At 54.8% G+C, this 18,604-nt stretch overlaps 1 protein-coding gene across 1 annotated transcript in view; it reads right to left on the bottom strand.

The window, feature by feature from the left end:
- Positions 1-12,581: 12,581 nt before the first annotated feature.
- The window catches only part of NETO2 (neuropilin and tolloid like 2), a 23,025-nt gene continuing 17,002 nt past the window's right edge, over positions 12,582-18,604 (bottom strand). The window contains 5 exon segments of the mRNA XM_023746478.1: positions 12,582-13,322; positions 13,325-13,456; positions 14,343-14,456; positions 18,281-18,299; positions 18,301-18,511. Of these exon segments, the coding sequence (XP_023602246.1) occupies positions 12,880-13,322; positions 13,325-13,456; positions 14,343-14,456; positions 18,281-18,299; positions 18,301-18,511 (919 nt within the window). The 3' untranslated portion in view covers positions 12,582-12,879.

The raw sequence follows: 18,604 nt of genomic DNA, 5'->3' as shown, positions 1-18,604 counted from the left end.
GTCGCACAAGATGGCCGCCGCATTCAAGTCCGGGCCACAAGGAGAATACCTATAAGGTCCTGCCTCCAAGATGCGGTCACGGAGCCGGCCTGGCGGTCGGCATCCAGCCCGGCGCGGGGAGCCTCCCTCCCGGCTGCCGGCTGCCCTGGGGCCGGCTCCCTCGGGGCTGGCGGTGAAAACAGCCCCTGGGGGTGCGGGTCTTGGTGTTTCACTTCCGGGCAGATGACACCCAGGAGCACGGCAGTCACGTGTCACCCCCCTATGTCCTAACCTTCAGCTTCTTTCCTAAACACCGTTTCCTAAACACGTGTGCACCTAAGAGGCGCCTGTGGCCCTGGCCGGTTAGCTCAGTGGATAGAGCGGCGGCCTGCGGACTGAAGGGTCCCGGGTTCGATTCCCGGTCGGGGCACATGCCCGGGTTGCGGGCTCATCCCCAGTAGGGGGCGTGCAGGACATGCCCGGGTTGTGGACAAAAGTTTTCCAAAAGCATAAGCCATATTTGTGAACACAAAGAACACACACAAATAGGATGCCGATCCTTTGGAGCCTGCCCTGGTAGTAAAGACCCAGCACCAGCATCTCAGGACAACCTCTCCTCCTTTTTCCTTGAGACCTGGTGTGGCCGTGGCCCGTGTGGCTCAGTGGGTTGGGCGTTCTCTCCCCTGCACAGAGAGGTCGCAGGTTTGATTCCAGGTCAAGGGCACATGCCCGAGTGCAGGAGGCAGGAGGTGCCTCATCAATGTTACTTCCTTACGTTCACACATTGATGTTTCTCTTTCCCTCTCCCTTCCTCTCTCAAATCAAGAATAATAACACATTAAACAAAACAAAAAAAAAACCCACGTTTTAAAGACCTGGTTGTGGAGGGCCTCTAGTACATGCCAAGGAGTTTGCAAATTCATCCCTGCAAACCCTGACACTCCTTCCACCTAGCTCCTCCCTTTCCCACAAATCCATGGGAAATGCTGCTCCTTCAGTGCCCTGCTCCTGGGTCCCTCAGACTGGGACAGACTGTCTCCACGGAGGCGCTTGGAGACAGGTCTGATGTGGGCTGTCAGTGGGCTTTGGGTGTGAGTCTGAACTCCACGAATAGGCTGTAGGTTTCTAGGGGGAAATTCGTGCCCCACAAGGTCTGGATCTGAGTGCAGGGGAGGCCTCGATCATTTCGGACTCCCCACTTCCTTTTCACACGCTGAGAGGTTCCCAAGAGGCGGTATTAAGCCGTGGTGGAGTCGGAGTGTGTGGGTTGCGGGCCCGGCCCAGCCGTTGATGAACCACGTGGCTGTGAGCCAGTGACTTTTCCCAGGCTGTTTCCTCCTGTGTCAAATGGCGTTTCACAGTATTTACATCATGGGCTTGTTTTGAGGGTTAAAATAACACAGATAGGGGACCTGGAACAGGAGCTAAAACAAATAACCACGAGCAGTTTTATGTTGCGTCCATTTGCCGCATCTCTGCTCAGGTCTTCATCCCTTTTAGTCCCTGGCTCCCCCAGGGGGTTCCCTGCCTGTGGACTGCCCTCCTCCTTCCCTTTTCATGGTCTCACCCCTCAAGGTCTCCCTGCTCGGCAAGGACCATGAACTCCTCCTCCACCGGGTCCTCAAATCCTCTCCCACATGTCGGGCTGTCAGTGGCCTTTATATCGTTTGTCTTATTTTCTTTCTGCTCTAAAGAGTCAAGAAGAGCTGGACTTTTCTCATGTGTTTCAGTTTTATTCTTTTTTTTTTTCAGGGGAAAAGCCCTCTGGTGGTTCATGTTTGGCTTCTGCGAGCCTAAACTCGTCTCCACCTCTGTTATTTCTGACCTGATTCTAATCTAGCTCATATTTTGCGTGTGTTTTCCTTTATTTACCACCCTGTCTCCAGTTCTGAGGGCTGCTGTGGTCAGCATCGTTACCGGCTGATCTTGTAGGTCAACAAGTGATTTCGGAACAGTTCCCTGCACTCCCAGGACACACGGCCGCTCCCCGTCCTCACACTGAGTCACACCGTGTCCGGGTGAGCCCTGCCGCACTTCAGCCACCCACTGCGTGTTCTGCGTGTTTTGCAGGGAGCTCACATATGGTATGGGAGCTCAGGTATGGTATGGGAGCTCACGTATGGTATGGGAGCTCAGGTATGGGAGCTCGGGCCGGGAAGGGAGCCAGCCCCTCACCTCATGGCGCGGCTCAGGCACCACGGAGTGCTGAGTCACAGTGCACCCGCGGGCTGCCCTCACCGGGCCAGGATTGCAAGTTCGAGGCTGGAGAGATGTTGGATTCCTGCCAGGCTTCTCCGCTCAGTTCCTCTTCAGCGGCTTGGTGCACTTGTGCAACTGCAGGGTGGAGGTGGGAGGAGGTGGGTGAGGACTGGGGAGGGAGTGGACGAATGATAATATTGTCAAGGACGTTGCCACTGCTCACCACGAACACAGACCCCTGCGATCCATCCCGTTAGCCAGCCCTGTGTGTATGTGGCTCAGGCGGGCCAGAGAGGCGTTTTGTGCCTGCCTTTAATATCACTAAACTCTTTAAAACAGTGGTTCTCAACCTTCCTAATGCTGTGACCCTTTAATACAGTTCCTCATGTTGTGGTGACCCCCAACCATAAAATTATTTTCGTTGCTACTTCATAACTGTCATGTTGCTACTGTTGTGAATCGTCATGTAAATATCTGATATGCAGGATGGTCTTAGGCGACCCCTGTGAAAGGGTCGTTCGACCCCCAAAGGGGTGGTGACCCACAGGTTGAGAACCGCTGCTTTAAAATATGTTTTTTGTTGATTTGAGAGAGAGAGAGAAAGGGAGAGAGATAGAGAGATAGACACATCGGCCGGCTGCCCTCGCCGGGAATTGAACTGTGACCTCCTGATTCACGGGTTGATGCTCAACCACTGAGCAACACCGGCGAGGCAGGACTGACCAATTTCCTAAATGAAAAAGAAAAAAGAAAGAGAGCTTGATTTAATCTACCGTAGAAAAATGTCACTAAGTGACGTTCACCAGCAACTTATTATTCACGGTTGTGCTGATCTCTCCTTGAATGTCTGTTAGACCCATAGACATCTTACAAGGAAATGAAGATGAAAAATGTTTTTTATTAATACATTTATGTTATTCAAAAGTCTAACCTATTTAAAAATTATACCAAGAAATCTTGCTTCCACCCCCATCCTCTCTACCTCACTCCATTGCCGATATTTCTTTATTACCCTTCTCTTTTTCTATGCAAGTCATGCAAATACAAATTTATACATATATATGTGTCACACACACACACACACACACACACATATATATTATTGATTTCAGAGAGGAAGGGAGAGGGAGAGAGAGACAGAAACATCAATGATGAGAGAGAATCATTGAGCGGCTGCCTCCTGCACGACCCTACTGGGGATAAAGCCGACAACCGAGGCCTGTGCCCTGACTGGGAATGGAACCATGACCTCCTGGTTCATAGGTCCGCGCTCAAATTTATATTCTTATCTACACTTTTTATTAATAGAAAGAGTAGGATACTCTATGTACTGCTCTGCACTGGCTTTGGTCATCGAATAAATCCTGAAAATTAGCATCAGTACGTAGATTATCCTCATTCTCTCTCTCTCTCTCTCTCTCTCTCTCTCTCTCTCTCTCTCGGTAAAAGTTTTATTGAAATATAGCAACATACATCATGATTCATTTAATCAGTTCTTTATTGATGAGCAGTTGACTTGTTATCTGCTCAGTAAGATATGTATCTATGCCAGAAATGAAAAGGCCTTAGAAATTATTCTTTACTTCCCAACCATGAGAAAATAGGATCTAATTCCTCAGGGGCATTCTACAAGGCTGAATCAAGTTCTGAATTCACTTTTGATAGTTTAATTTTGAAGAACATTGCTTTAATCAAGAGAAAAATGTACATTTTCTGTAGTACAGAGGGCATTCATATTTCATACCCCAAAATTAAACAGCTCCCAGGGGACTATAGAAAGCCAACCGCCAGCCCAGCCGGCGTGGCTCAGTGTTTTGAGCATCGACCTATGAACCAGGAGGTCACGGTTCAATTCCCGGTCAGGGTTGCGGGCTCGATCCCCAGTGTGGGGCGTGCAGGAGGCAGCCAATCAATGTTCTTTCTCATCATTGATGTTTCTCTCTCTCTCTCCCTCTTCCTTCCTCTCTGAAATCAATAAAGAAAAAAAAAAGGAAAGAAAGAAAGCCAACAGCCATCAGCATCGGCACTTACCACTTGAGCTCGAAGTCGTGAGCTTTCCCTGTGATTCAGGGGACAGTACCTCGAAACGGCACCAGGGACAGTCGCTTCGAATTACAGTTTCTAGGTCGATGTAATGGAGACGTTCCTCCCGGGGCGGTTTAGCTGTGCACTCGGCCAGCAGACTTTCCCCACGATGGAGACCAGCCGCTCGGGTCCCTGGAAAAGTACTCAGACGCCATCGGAGGGGCGCGGGCCTGGCCGGGAAGCCCTCTCCTCCTCTGCAGGGAGCCGCGGGAGAATGCTCGCCGGGGAGCCCGATCTCCGTGAGATGAAGTTCACGGAAATGACCGCGTTCAGGTCAGCCTCCTGGGCGGGCGGCCCCGTTCTGAACATTTCTCTCAGCAAATCAAACACAAGCCGCTGGCCCGGCCGGCGTGGCTCAGGGGCTGAGCATCCACCCAGGAACCAGGAGGTCAGGGTTTGATTCCCGGTCAGGGCACAGTCCCGGGGTTGCGGGCTCCATCCCCAGTGTGGGGCGTGCAGGAGGCAGCTGATCCATGATTCTCTCTCATCATTGATGCTTCTATCTCTCCCTCCCTCTTCCTTCCTCTCTGAAATCAATAAAAACATTAAAAAAAACCCCACCCCAAACCCCACAAGCCACTGAAGTGTTTGTCTCCTGGCAGATGAGTGGACTGGCAGACCAAGGAGCGTCATGATGGCCCTGCTGACGGGACAGCCACCGTTTCCGTGGTGACCGGAGTTGTCGGGCTCAGGGGTGGATGGGAGAGGATGCCGGGAAGCCCCGTCCAGGGTGGGGCCAGGACACTCCGTTCACCAACGCAGACGGCTGCTCCCTCGCCCCTGCTCCTCAGGCCCAGCCTCCGGACTAGGGGAGTCAGGTGCCCCCTCCCCCAAGGCTCCCCCTCTCTCAGGGGGAAGGCGGGAGCCGTCCCCCATCCTGGGCTTCTGTGACCAGCGCCCTGCCCTGGTCTTGGGGGGAAGGAAACAGACAGCAGATGGTCTGAAACCCCAATGTCAGGCTGACCCCTGACACCCCCACGCACACTCCCCCAGCCCCGGCTGCGGCAGGAACAGAGGGAGAAGGACAGTCTGCAATCACCTAAGCCCAGCCCTGGCCTGTGTGGCTCAGTGGATAGAGCGTCGGTCTGCGACTGAAGGGTCCCAGGGCACATGCCCAGGTTGTGGGCTCGATCCCCAGTGGGGGGCGTGCAGGAGGCAGCTGATCAAGGATTCTCTCTCATCCTTGATGTCTCTCTCTCTCTGTCCCTCTCCCTTCCTAACTCTGAAATCAATAATAAAAAAAAAGAGTCACAGCCTCCTGAGCCGTCCGTTCCTGGGCTGGGCTGGGCGGGAAGGGTTTGGAGTGGACATCAACGCAGCTGGTCCCCCCCACTCTGGCCGCCAGGGGGCGGGCGGGCCTGTGAGATGCTTTTCTCCATCCGGCGGAGGAGACTGGGGGTTTCAGGAGGCGGGGGAGGTCCCCTTGCTCTTTGCTCTGAAACCAAGTCAAAGAGGAGAGAAACCGGGGCACCCCGTCTTCCCGGAGGTTGGGGGGTCTGCCTGGAAGTCAGGGGAGCAAGGACTGCCCTCTCCCCTTGTCAGTCTCTCTGGGGCTCTGATATTCTATGTCCAGGTGAGAGGTTTATTCATTATCCCACAGGTACCCCGAGCCGCGGTCCCTCCCCACCCAGGAGGGGGCGTCCTAGTGGGGCCGCAGCGGCCCACCACCCGGTCCCCCGGGCACCCTGGGATGGGAGCCCCCCAACTCCCCTGCTCCCTGTGCCTTTGACGACAGCCTCATGGGCCACTGGTGGGGACCGGCAGGCAAACCTCTTCCCCTGCCCTATTTTAAAAACAAGCATATATATTTTTATCGATTTCAGAGAGGAAGGGAGAGGGAGAGAATCATGGGCCGGCTGCCTCCTGCACGCCCCACACTGCGGATGGAGCCCGCAACCTGGGAATCAAACTGTGCCTCCGGGTTCATAGGTCAGTGCTCAGCCCCTGAGCCAGGCTGGCCAGGCCCCAGCCCTATTGCAGTCAGGACTCGATGCCTCTCAGGATGGTGGGGTGTGGGGGTCAGTAAGCACCCAGGCGCCTTCCCTCTCCCTCACCGGCCCCCCAGAAACTGATCGTCGCCCGCGGCCGGAGGGAGACAGACATGAGCGGCTCCGGCTTTGCCTAATTGAGTCGCTGGCATCAGCAGAGGAAGTCTGCTTGGCATCGCTCGCCGCGACGGCCATGAGAGAGAACGCGAGGCAGACTCGGGCTGGCGGCCAGCGGTGTCCCGGGAGGATCCCAGCAGCAGCGATGCCTGAACCAGACCATGGTCCCCACTCACGTTCCGGTTCACAGGGGTAGATGCACCCCCACCCCCACGTGTGCTCCCCTACCTGCGGCACCACCTGCAAAGGACAGTGTGGGCACTTAACTAGGCAACATCGGTGCCGGTCTCTGTGGGGGGGAAGAGGAGGAGGGGGGCCCCCATTGACCCCTGTGTGTCTGCAGTTAGACACGTGACTCCCTCTGACGTGAACAGAAATCTACGTGTGTTGGCGGCAGACAAAATAAATCTGCAAAATGATACAATTTGTGAATCTAGGTGAGGTGTTTACAGATGCTCATTCTATTTCTTCAACTTACTGTAGTTTTGAAACTTTTCAAAATAAAAGTTCAGCCGAAACCGGTTTGGCTCAGTGGATAGAGCGTCGGCCTGCAGACTGAGGGGTCCCGGGTTCGATTCCGGTCGGGGGCATGTACCTGGGTTGCGGGCATATCCCCAGTGGGGGATGTGCAGGAGGCAGCTGATCGATGTTTCTCTCTCATCGATGTTTCTAGCTCTCTATCTCTCTCCCTTCCTCTCTGTAAAAAAAATCAATAAAATATATATAAAAAAATAAAAAATAAAAATAAAAGTTCAGAGGAAACGAAAAAATGAGCCTGTCTGGCTGGGCCGAGCGCCCCGGGGCCACGCTGCCTGTTGGCTGGGAATGTCCGTGTCTTGTCGCTCAGGCCTGTCCACGGAGCATCTCAGACCCTGTGGTTGGTTTCCCTCCGGCAGGAGAGCACGGGGACCACTGGGCGGGCTGGACGGCAGCAGGGCCTTCGCCACCTCCCCTGGGAAGTGAGGGGGCATTTTGGCCGTATTTCCACGCATCAGACGCAGGTCACCAGGTCCAGGGGGGCAGGGCCGGACCCAGGATTGTGCCTAGGAGGAGGCAGGGATGACGGGACCATCGCAGGAGCCTCCTGCCACAGCTTTAGTCTTCCTTTTATACTGAAAATTGACCACTGAGGCCCGGCCGGTGTGGCTCCGTGGTTGAGCGATGAGCTATGAACCAGGAGGTCACGGTTCAATTCCTGGTCAGGGCGGCACATGCCTGGGTTGCGGGCTCGATCCCCAGTGTGGGGCGTGCAGGAGGCAGCCGATCCATGCTCCTCTCTCTCTCTCCCTCTCTGAAATCAATAAACATATATTTTTTAAAAAGTTAACGGCTGAGGAGGTGAGGTTGCCGGTGGCTGCGACTGGAAGGCAGAGGCCTCCCCGGAGTGTACGCCGGCCCCTGGCAGCAAGCGCACGATCTGTTACTTGTGCTCGGTTTCTGAGCTCTACAGTCTCGGGAGACCTTACACGGAGCAGGGGGAAACCACTCCGGGTGCAGCAAGAACTCCCTCCCCCATTCGCAGGACTATGCTTTGGTTCAGAATTTGAGACCATCCTGAGCTCCGCCACCCAGCTCACCAGAGCCAAGTGGCCAATGGAAGGATGGAGCCGGGTCTGAAAGGCGGGGCTCAGTGCCTGGGTTTCGGATGAAAACTCCTTCTCGCGGCCACAGCTCCTGGAATGCTTCTGAATGTCTCGGGAAGGACGGTGTGGGCTCGGTGGCCGCGGGCGCCAGGCCTCAGTCCGACACTGCGGACGGCGGGAGAGAGCCGTGTCTTTGTCCGCAGTCACACCAGGTCCGTTCGCTCTGCAACCGTTTGCGGACAGACCCGTGCTCACTGCCTTTTTCTTCTTCTTTTGCTCCGTGGCCCGCGTCTAACATGATTCTAAGTCTCAGGGGCGGGGCTCTTGCCTTACTTTGCTTCCTCCTCAGTGGACACTTAAAAAACAACATATGTACTAATATAAATATAAATATATATATAATTGAGTTCAGAGAGGAAGGGAGAGGGAGAGATAGAAATACCAATGATGAGAATCACTGATCGGCTGCCCCCTGCATGCCCCCCACTGGGGATGGAGCCTGCAACCCAGGCATGTGCCCTGACTGGGAATCGAACCTGGGACGCTGGTGGGGGCCGATGCTCTATCCACTGAGCCAAACCGGCTGGGGCTCATGCAGGAGGCAACCAATCGATGTGTTTCTCTCACATCAATATTTCTGTCTTTCCCTCTCTATAAAAAAAAAAAATATCAATGGAAACATATCCTCGGGTGATTAAAAAAATCACCAAAGCAAAACACTGAAGCTTCCTGTCAAGCCTACGCATTGTTAACAAACATTGTTTATTGGGAATTCACAGTAATTGTCTTGCCAAGAAATGGTGGCGACAGGTTGTGGAATGACATCGTTTCCATAGTTAGAGACAAAGGAGTAACAGGTAATGCTTTGAAAGAAACAAACAATTACAAGATTCATGACATTTAAGATCACGGGATGCTGTGTCCAAAGGCCTGGCCCGGAGCCGGGCCGGGATACGGCAGGCGCCGGGCGGGAGCACGGGGAGCACGGGCCGAGCTCCGAGACTCGCGCTCGCCTCTCTTCTCCGCCTTTGGGTTTCTCATGAGTGAGGTTGGACCACATCACCTTTCTGGGTCTTAAAAAAAAAATCCGAGAACTCAAGGTTCCTCTGACCAGTCTCCTGAGTCGGATCCAATAGATTGTGTTTAATACGTGGAATGAAGGGACAGGAAGCCGGCAGACACCGTCTGGCGAGAGAGCGTCCGTCCTGCCTGTGCCGGGGAGTCATCCCCCCGGGGCCGGTCCTCTCCCGGCTCCTCCGCTGACTCATCCCGAGACGGAGGCCCTGCCCAGCAGACGCGGCGCCCTCACTGCCGTAACTTGTGACACAGGACAGACCCAACACAGCTGGGGACACGCCAGAGGGGCCTTCGGTGATGGCAAACGGGGGAGCCTCTGCTTTCTGTTGAACCGTTAGGCGGACGTTTCCCCACGAGGCACCCCGAGCTGCGCCCACACCCTGGGAGAGGTGTTCCCACTGCTGCCACAATTGTGGGGGTCCACGCGTCCCGGAGGAAGACGTGAGGGCGCTGCCGGGTGGCTGCTCCCGCACTGAAGGACCCCCCCATCTTCTCTTGTCCGTGACACGGGGCACCGTGTTCACCGTGAAGGGCTGCATTCGTCTCCCACGACCAACACGTATGGCTTTGACTTTAGGGAAGGATTTGTGACGTTTTCCCACCGACCTCAGCGATGACAGTCTGCCTGCAGCGACGCGCCTTGTGCTCTCAGAATGCTGAGCGCACCTGCTCTCTCCTCTCCGCGCGGACTGCCAGGCGGCCAAGAAGTAAGTGACATCGAATCCCATCTCTACATGGAGGCCTGGGACAGAGGGCGGGACGCGGAGGGCAGGCCGGGGAGGGAAGTGACCAACCAAGAGCCCCCTATGCCTAGGTGCACGGCCCACAGACCATGGGGCGGTGAGGGCCGGGGGCGGGGCCGCTGGAGGGGTCCATGGGGTAAAAAAGGGACATATGTAATACTTCCAACAATAAAGATAAATTAAAGAAGAAGAAAGAGAAGGAGGAGGAGGAGGAGGGGGAAAACCAGACTGCAGGTGCTGGGTTTTTCACTGTGAAAAACAAACACGATCTCATGGGTCCCAGCAGCCAGACGATTTAGAACCCGCTCTGTCGTCCGAGCTTCCCGGGCTGCGTTGTGCTGTTTTAATGTCCAACGTGTTCCTCACAGGCCTCTCCGTGCCCCTTGAGAAGGACACACATTTGTTCAAAAGTAAAGGTCACAGTGGCTAGTGTGGCTCAGCATCCGGCATGGTTTCTACGATAACTTAGACGTTAAAGACGGGCAGCGCTGCTTTGAGCATGGGTCTGATTTTACAAAGAAAATGCACTGGTTTTCCTTTCATCATCGCCGAGAATGAGATGAGCTATTGTTACGTGAAGTGGTTACCATGTTGTTCAAACGCTGGCTGGAAAGTTACCTATGAAAAGGCGCATTCAACGTCGTGAGAGGGGGAACTTAGCCATTCGGTCTGGCTCTGGTTCCTCGGTTCACTGAATACTACATTCACTTGGTCTTCTTACTTTCCCAAGTTGCATTTTTTAAATAACTGATTTTAGAGACAAGAAGGGAGAGAGAAGGAGGGAGGGAGGGAGGGAAGGAGGCAGGGAGAGAGAGAGAGACATCCACCAGTTGCCTCCTGAACCTGCCCAACTGGGGACGGATTCTGCAACCTGGGTAGGCGCCCCCGACCAGGAATCAAACCCACCACCTTTTGGGACGACGCTCCAACCAACTCAGCCACAGCGGCCAGGGCCCAAGCTGCATTTGTAAGACAAGGAATGAGGCTGACTTAAAACAATTACATCATGAGTATATACCATAGGCAGGTTTTTCTATCTTCTTCACATTATATACTTAAAAAAAGCGATCTACAAGACTTATTGTGAAGGCGTATTACATAGCTATCATTTAAGATCACGGTTGTGAGAAAGCATAGCTATTTAAAAGAATGGACAAAACCCAATGAAGCTTCAATGTCTCATTTCATTGAGAATTTACGACAAGCCCCCCCCCCGCCCCCCGCTACCCAAAGGAAATGAGGAGTTATCCTGTTTGAACGGCACGTCTGTATTAGTTATAATTCAATACACGGTGCCTTTCTATGCCTATCCAAGATCCGAAACCTCCATGCCATAAACAGCATGGCCGAAGAACCATGTGAGGATGTGCAGGTCAATTCAAGACTTGGGTAGTGACTTAGAATAAATATCACACAGCGAATAGTTTTATCATAAACCAAACGCAATGACGAAGGAAACCAAAAGCGTATGTACAACGACCGAGGTCTTTACAGGGACCTACAGCGCACCTGGCCCTCGCGTGGAGCCATCCGCGTGGGAATGTGAGCAGCGACAGGAACCCGGCCCGGAAGTCTCCAATCTCGACGTAAGAAAGCTCGGACAGAATCAAATAATATCAAAAGCCTGAACAAACACAAGGAGTTTCTGTACCGTGTTTATAAATGATTGTGTCTATTCCATAAAATAAAAAAAAACACCATCCGGTCAAAAGTGCATTTTAAAAAAATGGCGGGAGTTGTGATTCTTGGTAAGAACTAGAAAAATGTCTTGTCCCAAGAAAGACGTGGTCTGAAGGCTGCTACAGCTTCTGCGTTTTCCTCGAACGCCCGTGCAGCCCTGGTTACCATGTGCTGGGAGAGGAGCTAGGACAGAGGGACCTAAGTGGTCTCTTCATGAACATAAGGGGGAACACATCCGGCGACGGCGAGGACCACTCGCCGTGAAGCTCCGGGCCTCTCCACCACGGGAGGAAGCGACGCTGTGCTCACAGGAGCGAATGGGAGCCGAATTGGGGACATTTCAAAGGATTTCTAGACGCCTTCATCTTTTTCAAGGGTTTAGTCATAACTGGCAGAGGGACCCACGTCCCAGAATTGCGAAATCTTGGACTATAATAGAACGAAGACAAAACATGACTTACAGGCGGTAAATGACACCCTTTCATCTGCTTCTCACAGAAAATAAAGACCGAGGATCCGGGAATTAAAAGGCGGCGACAGAGGGACTGTCAGGAAGGAACAGATGGATGAAGCATGACTCCGGGTCTTCACTGACACTCGCCACAGTAACTACTGCATTTGGACAAAGTCCTGGGCCGATGCCCGTGTCGAAATATGTGCGGTGCCTTCACCACATGTATTTATGTCAGAAAATGAAACGGTAAAAATGACTGGCCTACGCAACAAGTCGAAAGAAGAAAAAAAAAGAAATGTGAAGAGAAATCTTATCTTTAAACTTCTTGTGGGACCAAGATCTTGACAGAGCCGTGTCCAGATTCCCGCCGGCCAGTGTGGCTCCGTGGCTGTGGGTCCACCCATGAACCAGGTTGCGGTTGAATTCCCGGCCAGGGCACAGGCCCGGGCTGCAGGCTCCATGCCCAGTGGGGGGATTCTCTCTGGTCATTGATGCTCCTCTCTCTCTCCCTCTCCCTTCCTCTCTGAGATCCATAAAAATATACATATTAAAAAAAAGTCGCCCTAGCCGGTGTCGCTCAGTGGATAGAGCGCAGGCCTGCGGATTGAAGGACCCCGGGTTCTATTCAGGTCAAGGGCACAGGCCCGGGTTGCAGACTCGATCCCCAGTGGGGGGCGTGCAGGAGGCAGCCAATCGATGATTCTCTCTCATCATGGATGCTTCTCTCTCTCTCCCTCTCCCTTCCTCACTGAAATCAATACAAATATATTTTAAAAAACCACAAAAAAACAAAGTCACTGTTAGGACAGGGGGCCGGGAGGTGCAAGTCTTGGTCGCTTGGAGAGGAGGAAAGGGCTGGAGACGTGGATGCGCTGGGGCCGCGTGCGCACGTCCTTGGCGAGGGGGGGCGGTCCTTGGCGAGGGGGGTCCTTGGCGAGGGGGGAGGGTGGAGGTGAGCTGAGGGGGTGAGGGGGTTAGAAGTCGATGGAGATGGACGCCTGCGCGGAGTCGTCGCGGCCGCGCGCGTAGATCTCGCAGGGCAGCTCCTCCATCACGCGGTCCTCGCGCGCCGCCTCGGGGCCCGGGCGCGCGGGCGGGAAGGCGCACCGGCTCTTGGGGAAGGTGCTGTTGAAGGTCGTCATGGGCGGCGGCGGCGCGAAGTCGTTGCGGAAGGGCAGCTCCACGGCGGCCGCCAGGTCGGTCCTGCCCGGCTTGCCCGGCGCCGCGCCGCAGTGGTGCTCGTGCACGCAGCGCGAGGCGGAGGAGGCGCGGCGCAGCGGCCGGTAGCCGTCCAGCTCCTCGCCCAGCTCGCCCAGCTCGGCCGCCAGCTCCTTGTCGCGCAGCGAGAACAGCTCGTAGTGCGGCGGGTCGAACGCCTCCTGGAAGCCCGGCTTGTGGAAGGCGGCCTTGCAGGCAGCACTTTCTTCCGCGGCTGCTTCACCTGCACCAGCACCGACACCACCAGCAGCACCAGCACCACGCCCGCCGCCACGCCGATGATGGTGCCGTGCGTCCGAGTCATCTGCTCGAAGAGGCCGGCCCTCTTCTTCTCTGCGGGAGAGAGACGCGTGCAGGGCCTCAGCGCGGGAAGGAGCCCGGGCACCGGGGTTGAGCGGCGACCTAGGAACCAGGAGGTCCCGGTTCGGTTCGATTCCCGGTCAGGGCACATGCACGGGTTACAGGCTCCATCCCCAGTGCGGGGCGTGCAGGAGGCAGCCGGTCCCTGATTCTCTCTCATCATTGAGGTTTCTCTCTCTCCCTCTCCCTTCCTCTCTGAGATCAATACAAATATTTTGAAAACCTTAGTATTAAAAAGGGAGCTTGTCACAGACCAGGAAAGTGCTTTTAGGGGACGTTTGGGTCAAATACATACACCACAGATAATACAATTTAAAATTAGGGTTGTTCTCTCTTTTTTTTTAATTTTAAAAAATGTATTTTTATTGAATTCAGAGAGGAAGGGAGAGGAAGAGAGAGAGAGAGAGAGAGAGACATCAATGATGAGAATCATTGATGGGCTGCCTCCTGTACGCTCCCTAATGGGGATCGAGCCCGCATCCCGGGCCTGTGCCCTTGACCGGAATCAAACCCGGGACCCCTCAATTCACAGGCCGACGCTCTATCCACTGAGCCACATCAGCTAGGGCTTTTTTTTTTTTTAAATGTTTAAAAATTGGTTTTAGAGAAAGAGGAAGGGAGAGAGATAAAAACATTGATGAGAAAGAATCATTGATCAGCTGCCTCCTGCACGCCCCCTACTGGGGATCGAGCCCACAACCGAGGCATGTGCCCAGTGGGGGGCGTGCAGGAGGCAACTGATTGATCAATCTTTCTCTCCCCCCCTCTCTTCCTTTCTCTCTCTAAAAAACAATAAACACACATTTAATGGAGGCGATGGCCACGCCTCCCAGGAAGGCGGGCTTGCGCGCGGACTCACCTTTGCAGTGATTCTCGTCCCAGGGGTACGCACAGTTCTGAACACCGTTACAGACCAGCGAGTTGTTGATGCACATGTTGCTGTGGCAGAAGAAGGTGCTGCCGGTGCAGGGAGCTGTGGGCGAAAGGAAACGTTGCTAAGAACGCGAAGTACACAGAGCGAGCGAGCGCATCCCCAGGTGTCTGCACTCGCTGCCGAGCAGCTGCCGCTGCTGCCGAGGAGGCCTTCCCGGGAGACCCTCTGACCTCACAGCCAGGCAGGCGGCCGGCGCTCCCCGATGACCACGTGCAAACTTCATTTATTTATTTTATTTTCTCTTAATCCTCACCCGAGGGTACTTTTCCATTGATTTTTTTAGAGAGAGTGGAAGACAGAAACATCGATGAGAGAAACACATTGATTGGTTGCCTCTTTCATGCGCCCTGGCCAGGGAGGGCCCAGGCTGGCAAGGAGCCTGCAACTGAGGTAAGTGACCTTGACTGGACCCTTCAGTCTTTGGGCCAGCACTCTATCCACTGAGCCACACCGGCCAGGGCTCAGCCCCACTTTCTTTTTTTTTTTTTTAAATTTATTGATTTTTTACAGAGAAGAAAGGAGAGGGATAGAGAGTTAGAAACATCGATGAGAGATGAGAGAGATCGATCAGCTGCCTCCTGCACGCTCCCCACTGGGGATGTGCCCACAACCAGGGTACATGCCCTTGACCGGAATCGAACCCGGGACCCTTGAGTCCGCAGGCCGACGCTCTATCCACTGAGCCAAACCGGTTCGGCTCTTTTTTTTTTTTCTTTAGAATTTTAAGATCTGGTGTATTGAGCCTGTGAGCACCCCAGATTAATTTCAGAGAGGAAAGGAGAGGGAGAGAGAGATATAGAAACATCAGTGTTGGGAGAGAATCATGGATTGGCTGCCTCCTGCACTCCCCCTACTGAGGACCGAGCCTGCAATCCCAGCATGTGCCCTTGACCGGAATCGAACCCGGGACCCTCCAGTCTGCAGGCCGACGCTCTATCCACTGAGCCAAACCAGCTAGGGCTCAGCCCCACTTCTGATGATGCTGAAAGATGGCTGTCCTTCAACCAAGCCCGCAGGGGGCCTGGAGGCTGCAGGTCACTGGAAATGGCATTATGGGCTTATTCTAACAAAAACCTCTCCCCCGCGTTCACACTGCCAGTCCTAGAAGTTCCTGGCCTAAACCCACAGGCGCTCTTACGGAGCGCGCGCGGGACTCGGGGCGGGCAGCCGCGGCCCATTCTGACAGCCGGTCCGTTTTGGCACTTCCCGAGCTGGGCTATTCCTGAAGATCTCCGGTGGGCGGGTAGGGAGTGAGTCTCCGAGCAGAACTGGGCCCCGAGTATAAAGGTCTCCTGGGCTCGGGTCACTCGCGCAGACGCAGGACGGCCCAGAGGGGGGCAGAGGCGGCACTTAACCCGGATTAGCGACAGCACAGGACGCGCGGCTGGAGCGCTCCGTGTTTACCAGGAGCCTTCAAACCAGAACTTTTGTTTTTTGTCTAATCCTCACCTGAGGATATTTTTTGCATTGATTTCCAGAGAGAGTGGAAAGGAGGGGGGAGGGGGGAGGGAAAATAGAGAGAGAGAGAGAGAGAGAGAGAGAGAGAGAGAGAAACACATCGTCTGGTTGCCTCCCACACGTGCCTCTACCGGAGCTGGGGAACCTGCCATCCAGGTACGTGCCCTTGACCTGGAATCGAACCTGCGACCCTTCGGTCTGTAGGCTGATGCTCTAACCACTGAGCACGGGCTGGGCTGGCACTTTGGTTTTATAAACTTAGGGGATGCTTCACCCCCACACGCCGTGCTCCGGAGGGGGGCGCCCTCCCCGTCCGCGGGTGAGCGCTGACCTGGGACATGGAGCCGTGCGGGCAGCAGCCTCCGCGGAGTGTGTGGCTGTGATCGGGGTAAGGATTTCGCTGGAAGAGGCCCCTCGCCTGCTTCCCTATGAGACTGGTTCGAATGGAGACATTGTTAGTGTAGAGAGAGAAGATACTAGAACAGCTACTGTACAGATAGTGGGAGGGGAGGCTGCCGGGATGGGCGGGGCCGGGACAGGGAGGTGAGGCGGGACAACTGGTCATACTCCTCTTGTTCCCCAAATAAGAACAGATGAAGGTAACGGTGATGTGGGCGGGGAAGGTGACAGGAGTAGAAGCAGTCACAACTGAACCTGAATGGGTTACAGGCGCATCCTACAGCCTCAGGAAGGGGGGCGGAAACAATGCCGGGAGCCGGCGACGCGGGCCCACAGTTAGGCTAACGCAGACCTGCTCCACGGGGATGCATTTGCTGGGACGCGGGGAGCCGCTCGGGAAGCCTGCACGTTGTCCCGGGACTGAACGGTGAACTCCGGTCGGGAAGGGGAGCCAGGTTGTTTTGTTGTTTTTATTTTAAAAAAAAATATGTATTTTTATTGATTTCAGAGATGAAGGGAGAAACAGAACCAGCAATGATGAGAGAGAACCATGGGCCGGCTGCCTCCTGCAGGCCCCACACTGGGGATGGAGCCCGCCGCCCGGGCCTGTGTCCTGACCGGGAATGGAACCGGGACCTCCTGGTTCAGAGGTCGACGCTCAACCACCGAGCCAGGTTTGTACTGTGACATAAGGGGCTGCGCCTGGCTCACCCCGCGGGGAAAGGAAGGAAGAGCTTAAACCACAGCGGCTTATGGAAAGGGCCCAGGAGGCCCGTGCACGGAGCCCCAACGGCCAACGCGGGGACTCTGAGCGACATTAACGTATTAAAGGGTAATGTGCTTTACGTGCATCATAAGTACATTAATGGGGTAAAAATAAACAGCCTCGAGTCCGCCCTGGATAAAAGCTGAGGCAGCGAGGAGGGAGAAGAACAGCTCCCTCAGAGGGAATGGACAGTGACGTGGGGAAGGAAGGAGGCGGAAGGCCGCCCCCAGGTGGACGCCACAGCAGGATGCTCGGGCAGAAACCGTGAGCGGCGCTGAGATCCCGGAGCTCAAGGGTATTTGCGGCGCCTCCAGGAGACTCGTTAGTCATCAGAGAGAAAACAGTCACAGCTCGTTGGCGGAGGAGCCGGCAGACAGCCCTCTGGTGGGGATGGAGGTTCAGGCGAGGCAAACGCACAGGGGTGCCCTCCCTCCCTCCCTCCCAGGGGTGGAGCTCCGAGACAGGGATCCGGGTTTCTGCAGCATTTTAAAAATTTAAATATATTTCTTTTGATTTCAGAGAGGAAGGGAGAGGGAGAGAGAGACAGAAACATCCATGATGAGAGAGAATCATGGATGGGCTGCCTCCTGCATGCCCCACACTGGGGATCGAGCCCACAACCCAGGCCTGTGCCCTGACCGGGAATGGAACCGTGACCTCCTGGTTCCTAGGTCGACGCTCAACCACTGAGCCACGCCGGCCGGGCCTGATCATCATTTTTAATTTTGAAAATCTCGAGAGGAGTCTCCGCTCTCTGCTCTCCTGACCGTGTGCTCACTACTTCCTAAGACAGGCAGCACCTCCTGCATCAACACGGCCGTTTCACCCACAACAGTCCGCTCCCTGAGAGGAGGGACCAAGACTCAGTCATTTCTGCATCCCGTGAGTTGCCATGGGGATGCTCCATGCCCGGCCGGCGTGATTCAGTGGAGAGCATCGACCTACAAACCAGGAGGTCACAGTTAGATTCCTGGTCAGGGCACCTGCCCGGGTTGTGGGCTCAATCCCCAGTGGGGGGCGTGCAGGAGGCAGCTGACCCATGATTCTCTCTCATCATTGGTGCTTCTCTCTCTCTCTTCCTCTCTCTCTTCCTCTCTCTCTTCCTCTCTCTCTCTCCCTTCCTCTCTGAAATCAATAAAAATATATTAAAAGAAAAAAAGAAAGGAGATGCTCAACGACTGTCCTGTGAACGAATGAAAACGATGCCAGCGATCCCACTGGACAGGGGCCGCTCACTCACGCTCCACGAAGGAGGTGAAAGAGCATCCTGAACCTGCTGAGCCGGCTGCCCTCGTCCGCCCACATGCGGATCACCCCCACTCCGGTCTTGAGCATGACGTCGTTGGCCACCGTGCTGCAGAACTTGGCCTTGAGGTTCTCGATGGCACTGCTCCCGTCGTAGACGGCGACGAAGTTCCTCTTGCACTCGTTGGAGTGCTCCATCTGGTAGTCCAGGAACCGCAGGTAGAATCTGTGAGGGCCCCACAAAGGGACACGGGGTTCTAACAAGTTCCGGGGGGCCCCGGCCGGGGGTTCGGGGTGGGAGCATCCCCCGAAATCCGCA

This window comes from Myotis lucifugus, unplaced genomic scaffold (genome assembly GCF_000147115.1).
Source record: "Myotis lucifugus unplaced genomic scaffold, Myoluc2.0 scaffold_686, whole genome shotgun sequence".
NCBI classification, from domain to species: domain Eukaryota; kingdom Metazoa; phylum Chordata; class Mammalia; order Chiroptera; family Vespertilionidae; genus Myotis; species Myotis lucifugus.
This window is presented reverse-complemented; position numbering and strand designations above follow the sequence as displayed.